The following is a 10,881-nucleotide window of genomic DNA, read 5'->3' as shown; positions in this document are numbered from 1 at the left end:
GGACACAATTCCTTAAATCTGCCAACAGGCTTTAGATACCTTGCCATGAAATAGTTTACTTAGAATCGCACCAAAAAAATATCATCTATGATTTTTCAATCACCATTTTTCAAAAATTGGGTTGTTGTGGAAATAGTTTGCTTAGAGTCACACAAAAAAAAATATCATTTATGATTTTTCATCACCATTTTCCAAAAATTGAGTTGTTGTGAAAATAGTTTACTTAGAGTCACGTCAAAAAAGTATTATTTATGATCTTTCATCACCATTTTTTCAAGCAGAGCATCGTTGAATTTTTCTAGAATTAAGAATTCAATTAGTTAAATGATTAGTTTAAAATAAATAATAATAATAATAATAATAATAATAATAATAATAATAATAATAATAATAATAAAGCAGAGTATGTAGGCGTGACGTGGCGTAAGACAAAGATATCAACCTGCTAGATATGTGCTTGTATGTGTCCCTTATAGCTTCTTTCTCTGCTCAAAGCCTCAAAAACATTAATTTGTTATGGAAATTAACAGCAATCAGGTCTTCAGATACATTAACATCATCTGCTGTTTAGTCATTTAGAAGAACTGGCATTCTAAGTGATTGGAGAAACCTTTATTCTCACTAAATTGTTGTGGAAATTAACAGCAATCAGGTCTTCAGATACATTAAAATCATCTGCTGACGGACAGATTCATATAGCATACCAAAAAGTGTAACCTGAATATATACATTTTACAAAAATAGAACAAATAACTCACAGCCAAATTTTGCATTGGTAAGTCTGCACAGGCAAATTTTACAACCTCCATTTTATCACATAATAAATTGCAAATGGAACCAACAACAAACTCAAGGAAAAAGGAGATAGTAACAGTGACAAAGCATTATTAAGATTTCAATAGTAATATTAAATAAGCATATCTGAATGGCTGGAGAAGCAAGCATAGGAACCAGTCATACAAGTTTGGAAAGACTTTGTACACAATAATATATCCATTAAAACAAAATGAACTTTTCAAACAGATTAAGCAATAATAGCATTAAGAAAAACAGTACTACGAAATAAAGTGGTCCCAAATAAAAGCACTTAAGATAGACCTACCAAGTCATGAAAAGAGTAGGAAAATTAAGATTGTAGTACATGAGGTTCTAGATTTTTTTATGAATTCTGCCTTCAAAACTAGAATGCATAGAAGATCAGGACACAAGAAAAGTAGCCAAGTATTCAAAATATTAATGGAAAAAAGCGACCCAAAATAAATAAATAAATAAATAAATCTAGTGCAAGATGCACTTCAGCACAATGTATTTGGGGAGCAATATGCAGCAAACTAACCTTGAAAGTGATGATGATTGTGTTTCATCAAGGAAAAGCCATCTTAATCGCATGCATGCCAAGACCTGCACTTTACACTGACTGAAGCTGATTTGTAATGATAATTAAAATGCTACCAATGCTCATTTAAAAATAAGATTGTAATTGGTACAAAGACTACTCAAGTGACAGAACACAATTAGGACTGCCAACAACTTTGGAAAGGTCAAAGGTATACAAAAGAATGAATTTTACCTAGTTACAAACCCTAATCTGCCTGAGGTAAACATTGTAATTAGTTAGCTGTATCCTAAAAGCTAGCAATTCTGATCTAGATTTCTCGAATATGCACAGAGGTATTGTTTGGATCTCATCAAAAATTCAATTTAATTTCTGAAAGATCATCCATGGGAATTTCAAGGCCAACCAGGTCATGGCCTTGCAGCGCGTCTTCATCAACATTTAACCAAGCCCCAATATCCTGACCTTGCTCAACATCCAGGTCATCTATAGAGTCTATTCCATGTAATGGCAAGTTTGTGAAAATGTTGTCCTCTAATTCTTTAGATAAATCCTGAGGAATGCCACCAGAAGATGGCAATTCAACACCAGGATTTACTCTACTGCTGCTATTTTTCACGGGTTCAGATACATCTCGCATTGAAGGCAAGACAGTATTCATTGATTCCGCAACCCTTCCAAGAAGGCCATGCCCTGGAGTTGATAACTGAGATATCTTTTGCTTTGGCTTTGATTTTGTTTTACGTTCACCCCTGCCATTGGTAAACTGACGGCCAGTTTTGGCAGAAGAATTTCTTGTCATTGCATCTTTATTTGGATCCCTCTCTCTCTCAGTCCTCTTCCCTTTTACACCCCCAGGCAGAGTATGGCCAAGAGTGGATGTGGCTCTTGAAGCAGCACCAGTAACTACATCATCAAGCAGGACCTCTCTCCTCTTTCCTTTGCTAGAAACCAAATCAGGCTTAACAGAAGTATGCTGAGGTATATGAGTGGGACTTTGAAATGGATCCAATATTCCTCTGTCATGTTTGGTAACAAGTCCATTTCTCTCAATCAGATTTGACATAGAACCTGAAGACAAAGAACAAGCAGCAGCATTTACCACCTAATACATGCAGTAAAGGGCAATAACACAGACGATAGAATGTGAAAAGGAAATTCTCTAATTCTGATACTAGCAGTAATGTAAATTAAATGTTTCATGTACACTGTGAAACAAAAAAACACAATGATCCAACATTCTAACACATCTCCAGAGAAGAGAAAGAGTGCAAGGTAAAAACCAAGTTAAGAAATCTAGCTGCCACACCTGATACTCGAGAAGTTATTGGACCATTACGAGGTTCCAAATGTTTTCCATCACTGCAATCAGGAGGTGCCGAGATCACCTCATGCAAGGAAGGCTCACTGAAGCAGCTTTGGCCTGTTTCCTCAAATTTCTTGCATCTTGCAAGAGTTCGCATCGCAAAAGCCATTGCAAGTTGCTTTGAGACCTTACTAGCACCACTCTTATGGCTTGAACCATATGCTCCTCGACCACCCTATTAAAATAAGCATTAGTTAGTGTCATGATGATGTCCAAATCAGTCATCACACGATAGCAATAAAATAAGATAAAATCCAGAAGTACAGTTATAATATGCTGCATGATTATGTATTCAAGTTATCAACCAATAAAGACAATAAGACACTAAATATGCATACAATCATTTTAAGCATGGCATGTAAAGCATATACCCTCAAATTCCACATAATGATACGTTTCAAAAAAAAAAAAATTGCATTTCAGCATCTTGCAATATACTATTTCATTTACCATTAATTTTTTGTAAGCCATGTCAACGACTTTGTTCATTGCAATCTGTTCCACTTTCCTGCAGAAAGAAAGAAGAAATCATTTAATCTCATAACATACAGTAAAGATATGATTACAACAATGCCAGATAACAGAAATTCATACTTCTTTTCTATTTCTTTGGCATCTTGAATAGCTTTCTCTAACACATGCAGCTGTCTTTTTGTTTTGCTCACCTATAGTATCAATAAAAAGTAAGTGCATCGAGTTACCAAGTAAAACAACAAGAAAAAGATCATATCATAGTGTATTCAATCACCTCAGACAAAAATAAGCACTCACACACTTACTAAGGAAAACAAGATTAACTTCGCACAGTGCCATCATCTGTTGTTCAATGTGCTTAAAATTTAAACAGAAACTTTGATGGCAATTACTAACAGACCCAGAAACCATGGCCAAATGGCAATAATCTTCTTTGCTCAAATCATGCATAAGATGGCATATGTGCAGGAAATATTAGGAACACCAAGTCAACAGCCTCAGACAATAAAACAATGAGTGGAAGAGTATAAAAAGGCCCCAGCCCTTCTGTTTATTTAAACAATCATACAAATGAATTATAGAGGAAAAAATAAATTTGTTAGAATACAACCTGTTGATAAAGTCTTATCTTAAGTTCCATTATATCTTTACCAATCTCATCATCATCCCCTTCTGCAAGCTCAGGCTGAATCAAAGTAAAACCAAAGGAAGAAAAATGTAAAATATCAAATGATAAAATATTATAGTTACGGGAATTAGAAAAGGATGAATAAAAAATTCAGGTATTGAAATAAATAAATGGCTGCTTTCTTTGGTCATGTTTGGCAATTACTTATGCTACTTCAAAAGACAGTTGAAAATTTTATGCACTTTTATTAGACAATGAGAACCAGAAAGCAGAAAACTTGGCTTTGATAATGTACTTACTACTGTCTCAGGGTATAGATCTATACTGTGAAGTTCCATCAAGATCCTTTCATCCAAAGACATCTGTTCGTAGTGACAACCATTTGGCATAGCAGAAAAACCACCACTTAAAGCTTGCAGCTGATCCAAATTAGTTTGAGGGGATTCAACAAAAGAACGATTATCTGAATGAGAGTTGACACCATTTTCATGAACCACTTTGTCAATAGGCACATGATTCTGGACGTTCAGACATCCAACTTTACTACCCCTAGCATGCCCATTGCAAGGAAAAGCATCTCTATCAAAATTAATTTCCAATTTATGTTCAGCTTTCATAAAATCAGCCTCTTTGTTGCCATCTTCAGCAAAGTTGTTAGTACAAAAAGGAGAATAACTGCTCGAGTATTGATACAATGGGTCTCCTTGCTCAGTGCCAAAGTCACAATTTTCCATTCCATATTCTACAACAAAAGCAGACAGAAGCCTTTGCGAGAGAGGAATGATCTTTTCAAACCACCTTTGCGTTTCAAACTTTCCAGATACTGTCTGGACAGCACATGAATCATCTGAACCAACCACAACTGATGTCTTGTTACTTCTGGCAATATTTGGGTTACTTCCATGTTGTGAAGAAAAAGACACATGAGGCAGCTGCATTTCTGCAGAAGCAGGATCACCCTGAAAGAAATACTCAGTGATTACATATTTGGCAATATTGTCAAATAGGGCATATAAACTTTTCAAGAAATTGTCAATATAAATCGAAATTCCAATGCTATAAAGCAGGACACAGCCATTCAGATTCTACAGACAAGTGGTGTATGGTATTTTCATGCCAGACTCTTGTATGCTGACCATAGTGAAGATAAAACTCTACAATCCATAGGATGCTATATAATATCATGCCACAAGTGATAGCATGACCTTCTAAATATCTGATCATTTGCAAGAAAAGCAGTGATAGAAGCCACAAATGTTACAATGATATTAGGAAAACCAGAGCAAAAGGACAAGTAGATTCCATAAAGTTCAACAGAAAGCTACATTGGGTACCATTTCATTGTGACTCTCATCAAGCACAGTGGACGTTTCATCAAGCTGCTCCACAAAATTTATCTAATGCAGAGGTTAAAAAGCAAGGCATTAAGCATATATCCACATAACAATAACAACCAAGTTCAAGAGAAAAGGAAATTAAAATTTGAAGAAAACAGTGATGGTGACAGAAGTAATAAGACTTGCCTGCTGCTTTACATAGTCTATATCTTTTATGTTAATGAAAGAAAATAATGGTTCCACCTTCTTCCAGAAAGAACTAGAACATGCGGAATCTGCAGGGAAAAAGGGTCTGGATCAAACCACACCAAAAATAAAACAGAAGTGTTCTGTAGATAGGGTGCAATACACACAACTAGCATTCCGAGCAGCATTTGCAGCTATCAGCAATTCTTCATGATCATCATTCAATTCACCTGGAAAAGACAATATGAGATGACACATTCACAAAAAAGCAGTCGCATAGATAATGTGCATGAGCAAGCTACTTTTACTACCTGCCAAGTCTGCAGAAATACTACACATAATTTGCATCGGACGTCCATGAACTTTGCGGTCAGATGCCTTCTTCGAAGGAGGGCGACCAATCCTACTGCACCAAACAGAATACTTAGAGAAGATCAGTACTCGTATACAAAAAAACCTCCCATATAAGTTCAATTTCAGAAAAACAAAAGGGGAGGCAGAAGCAAGGCAAACCTTTCACTCCTATCCGAACCAGGCCTTCCACTTCTGAGTGGCTTATTGGTCTCTCCAATTTCCAGTTTCTCTTTCATCAACGGTAAACCAGCTTTTGACTGCATAGAACTTCTTCCACTCCTGCCCTGTCTTCGAATTCCATCTCCACTTTCTTCTTTTAATGATAGCTTGTTCTTCTTTGTAGGCAAGATAAGTGTCGATACCCTATGACCTGAACTCATGCCGCCATCCTCAGTATCACCATTTTCAATTTCTTTATCCTTGGACTTGTTGTCCATTGCACCTGATTCTTCACTCTCAGAAAAGCCAGCTGGTGATGCGATATTCTCAAACTTTACTTTTATTAGTTGCCCACTACTAGCTACACCCCTAGCAAGCAAAAGCCCTGATGATTCAGTAGGTGTTAATCTAGCTCCAACATCAGCACCAGAAAAACTGTCAGTTGATGTCTGAGTTTCATCAAGATTAGAGACAGGGGAAACTACATTAGTCCTCCTAGTGCGGGACATCTTTTGAGGCCGTTGACCCACCCACTGAGCTACAGGAGAGGAAGCTGATCCTGTAGGCAAGGGACGCTTACGGTTAACAGGCCCAGACAAAGACTGGACTTTGCTTAAGGAAGGGGTTTGTTCCCATCCATCATTACCTCCCATTGTACGAGGGAAGTTAGAAGAGTTTATCAAAAGACCACTTCTCGGAGCCCTAGATGCCTTTCCTTTTGTCAAAGGATTTTGGCTTCCCACCTGAGAGTCCTCACGAATGTTTAACCTGCGTAGTAAGATAGGACAAGATCAGAACCAAAAGAAATCATGCTGAAGGGGTAAATACACGAGCAACACAAAGGAGGCAATTGGACCAACCAGAGTACATATCATATACATAACAAGCCAAAAACAACTGCAATATATAATCAGGTTTAGATAACTAACGAATAGATGCCTATTAGACAAAATACAGAAAAAATGTGTCACTAATTTTGTATATGTTACACAAATAAGCTTACTTATTGCTTCCCTTTGTAATTATCCGTTCCTTCTCCTGTCCAACAGTGCATTCTTTTCTCTCCCTCAGAAGGGAACCAATGTCCATGTCGTTTCTAGAGGTGACGCGTGAATTTCCACCATTTAACTGGAGATTTCCATCCATCTTGGCACTTCCCATGTTGCCATTAGATGGCCCACCTCTGTTAAATTTGGAAAGTTTCCCAAGGAAAAAAAAAAGAAAAACAGCTGAATAAACATCATGGAGCCAGATGAAAAATTAACATTAGTCTAAAGACTCTAAACAAGTCAAACAAGAGCTAACCAGGAAGATTTCAATTACAATGGGTTATATAAATTTCTACTCAGTAAATACATTAGGCTCAAAACAAAATCCTTGAAACACAGATTTATAATTATGTAGGAAAATAAAGTAACAATAACTGTTATATTTCTCAAACATTGGTTCAGCATGGTTGGCAAAGAAGATATAATTCATATCAATAAAACAAATAAGGAAAATTACCTGAAACTAGTTCCTTCAGAAGGCCGCGGATGAGGTTCACTACCAGGCCTTTGTTGGATGATTGGTTTAAGCTCTCGATCAGCATCAATAGTTCTAGACACCATCATGCCAACTGATCGTTTTCTTTTCATTTTTTTATCCCAAGGGTCCCCTCCAGCTGAAAATCCAGAAATCTTATCATCAGAAGTAACTGAGCCGCCATTGCAAGTCCGAAGTATATTTTTATCCTTATCTAAGACCATATTTTTTTCCTTGTCCAAGAGTGTGCCTTGCCTTAGAGAAACATTACCACGCCCTTCTGACTGAAGCAAATAAGGGGAAGAAGCACAATTTCAAGGCATAACACAGCAAGAATATCTATACATACAGGATATTGTTTCAAACCAAAAAAAAAGAAGGAATAAAAATTTAAATTTTTTTATGCTCATTATGAAAAGAAGCTTATAGGCTTCTATGTCTAAAAGCACATCTACAAAAGAAACAGAGCATTTAATCAATTTTAATGATCGCATTAGTACGAATTTTTGATGGACTCAATAAATAATGAGGAAAATTTGAGTGTGAAAGGAGATGTGAGCCACGTATGCAAAACAGAGAAATATGCCAGAAGAAGTTGCTCAAGATTTTACATTAATGAAGAAACAAACCCGAAGATCTGCAATTGATGACCGGGCACGTTTATTTGGAATGATGTTTTTAGCCCTCTCCTCTGATCTTTGAACAACAAGGTCTGGAGGACTTTGATGAACTTGATTCCCCGTCTTCAACAAACTTGGACCACCTGGTTTTTCCACTAATGGTGTCTCATTTCGTTGCCGTTTCCGAGGAAATAGACTACGATACTTTTCCAACTTCACAATGGAGTCATTCAAGAGTTTTGCTCTATCCCTGATCATAAAGTTGCTAACATCTTCAGCAAGCAATCACTATCAAACAGCAGCTAGTCTTTTTGTTCCTTAACTGAAGCTTATTATTTATCATTTCTAGTTTGTCTCACAATCTCAGGAATTCATGAAACACATAAACGAATGTACATAATGACCATGGCATCATATACAAAAATAAAAATAATTATAAAAAAAAAAAAAAAAAAAAAAAAAAAGATGAAGAGTACCTTGCTCTCAAAGAACTTTCTAGCAAGCTCGCTTTAAAACGTTTAAGCTCCTCCAATGCTATGGGAGGAATAGGCTTTGATTGAACTGACCCAAAAGAATGCTCCTCAAGAGAAACACCAAGAACCCTTCTTAGTTCTCCTGTACGAGGATACTTTGGCTCACTCATGGAGATTGTATCAAGTAACAGATGCTGCGAGGGAGGCGGGACATCAACTGTAGGAGATGAAGTTCTTGATGCGCCAGGCCCAGAGGCCATAATGCGGTTCTCTAAGCTCTCACGGAAACTACCAGACCTATCCAAACTGGCACCAGAGTAAGACCCTCGCTGCCCTGTCGGATAAGTAGCAGAAAAGGTCGAGCCATCGAGACTGCTGGATGCCAGCTCCGCCCGCATGCTTCCAGCCATTTCACCGGAATTCTCTCATAACCAACAAATCCCAATGCAGAAAAAATATAACTTCCAAACAGAATTCCCAAGAATTACACAAGAACAGTATGCTAAATAGGATGACAAGTCCAAACAATAGATCAAACGATGACTTTTGAAACTAACACGACATTCTGAGGCATCCTGACAGGAGAAAAAGCAGCAGATGACACTGACTTAAATAGATACCCAAGGATAAGGACATTCCGGACAACAAAAGTAGGCAGCAATCAATCGAGGCCCGAAAGAAGCAGAGAAACTAAATGCACTTCCTAAATACCTCAATTAAACTCCATTTTTTTCAATTTACCTCGAGAACCGCGAGCTCCAACCCCTCAAGAACAGCAAGAATTCAATCGATGAAAAATCAAGTTTTTCAGCAAAAATTCAGCGAATTAGATCGAAGAGCTGACCAGAAGAAGACAGCGAACACGTTGGAGCACCTCCGCATAAATCATTCCCGAAGCCAAATCAACGAAATTCAGGAGGCGTATTGACGAACAAGCGGAACCTCCAACCGGGGCGAGGGCATCGACCGAATTGGGGCAACGGCAGCCAAGCCCTAATTGGGACCAAACACAAGAAGCCAGCAATCGCCGGCCGGCGATCGGATCGGAATCTGGGGACAATTAGGGCAATATTGGAGGGGGGATTGCTAGGGTTCGGACACCGAAAGCCGTCGTCAAGACGGAGACTTCCGCTTCGCAAGGGTCGGTGAATCTTAAGAAAAAGAGAAGCGAGCGAAGCCGTGATCCAAATGCCTCGGGATATGTTCCGTCTCCGATCTCGAGGCAAATGAACAGCTGTGGACGCTCCCTGATTGATCACTTAAAAAACTCTTTCTGAGCAAAAGTGCGGGAGCTTATGAGTTGTGTACGCGCGCACCGAACTGACTCGTTAGTTTTGTCTCAAAATTTGGATTATGTGAATTGAATTCAATTGTTTAATTTAATAAATATATTTGATTTTTTAAAAAAAAATGTTAATAATTATTTTAGTAAAATGATAATGGTTTATGTTTCTGCCTCATATTTGTCAATAAAATCTATGATTTATCTATTTTAATTAATATATAAATATATTTATGATATTGGTTAGACTCATGTATATGTATGCATGAAACCCACTTTCATTTATCTTATTCATGCATGGTCAGTTGTTTGACAGTTTTAATGCCATGGATGTCTGTTTTTGGTAAAAGTGTGATGAAGTATGATTTATTCCTTGCCATGATAAATATTGTAAACAAAAAAGCATAACAATGAGTGTAAACTGTAAACCACTCAGAAGACACCACCTGATATACTGCAAGAATTGTTAATTAGGGGGCTGATGATCTCTGTCAATAATCATTTTCCTTTTTTCTTTTATCTATTTTTAACTTTTTGAGTTTTCTTTTTGATGATTATTTATGTTGGGTTGCTTGGTCTGATTGTTCTCCTTCTCTGTATAGTATTGGGCAAACTCACTCAGTCTTAGATTATTACCCTCAAATATCTATTTTTTCCTCATTTAATTTATTATTTGAGTCATGTGTTTTATGTTAAAATAGTTAAATAGTTGGCTTTCCACTCCCCTTTTCAATCATGGCTTGTCTAATTTAATAATATTAATTAAAATTTAAAAAATCATAATTTTATCGGTAAATTCAGTTTTTAGGTTTGCATACGTTGGATTTCACATAATTCTCTCTTATCATCTGAACCTTATTTATTCATTTTTTATTTTTTTTGTGTGTGTGTGTATTATATGTATGTTTCCCATAATATAAAAATCAAATGAAAAAATAAAAAATAAAAATAACTTGCCATATATAACTTTCCAAAAAGAAAAAAAGAAAAATTAACCATCATTAAGAGCTAACTTTTTTAAAATTTTTTGTGCAAACCAATTGTGAATGGCCAACATAAATAAATAAACTAAGATTTGGTTATTTGACTTAGAATTAATTGCCCGTGTTCTCTTACAAAGAACTCCGTAACTATTCTAGGAA

The 10,881-nt window shown here is 36.6% G+C and overlaps 1 protein-coding gene across 4 annotated transcripts; it reads right to left on the bottom strand.

The window, feature by feature from the left end:
- Positions 1-1,433: 1,433 nt before the first annotated feature.
- Positions 1,434-9,644, bottom strand: LOC120269999. 4 transcript variants are annotated; one of them, XM_039277006.1, is made up of 17 exons: positions 9,199-9,643; positions 8,461-9,032; positions 7,994-8,234; positions 7,347-7,648; positions 6,844-7,023; positions 6,487-6,608; positions 5,841-6,399; positions 5,639-5,733; positions 5,495-5,557; positions 5,328-5,416; positions 5,139-5,201; positions 4,104-4,763; positions 3,787-3,861; positions 3,297-3,367; positions 3,153-3,210; positions 2,646-2,877; positions 1,434-2,407 (listed from the first exon to the last, which is right to left on the bottom strand). In XM_039277006.1, the coding sequence occupies exons 2-17, from the start codon at positions 8,865-8,867 to the stop codon at positions 1,689-1,691; spliced, it is 3,936 nt and encodes a 1,311-aa protein (XP_039132940.1). In that variant the 5' UTR covers positions 8,868-9,032; positions 9,199-9,643; the 3' UTR covers positions 1,434-1,688. The 4 variants fall into 4 exon arrangements, with proteins under 4 accessions (XP_039132940.1, XP_039132939.1, XP_039132937.1 ...); XM_039277005.1 differs by having other exon boundaries at positions 5,639-5,730; positions 5,841-6,608; positions 9,199-9,644; XM_039277003.1 differs by having other exon boundaries at positions 5,841-6,608.
- Between the last annotated feature and the right edge of the window lie 1,237 nt (positions 9,645-10,881).

The sequence above is a fragment of the Dioscorea cayenensis genome, chromosome 10 (genome assembly GCF_009730915.1).
Source record: "Dioscorea cayenensis subsp. rotundata cultivar TDr96_F1 chromosome 10, TDr96_F1_v2_PseudoChromosome.rev07_lg8_w22 25.fasta, whole genome shotgun sequence".
Taxonomy (NCBI): Eukaryota; Viridiplantae; Streptophyta; class Magnoliopsida; order Dioscoreales; family Dioscoreaceae; genus Dioscorea; species Dioscorea cayenensis.
This window is presented reverse-complemented; position numbering and strand designations above follow the sequence as displayed.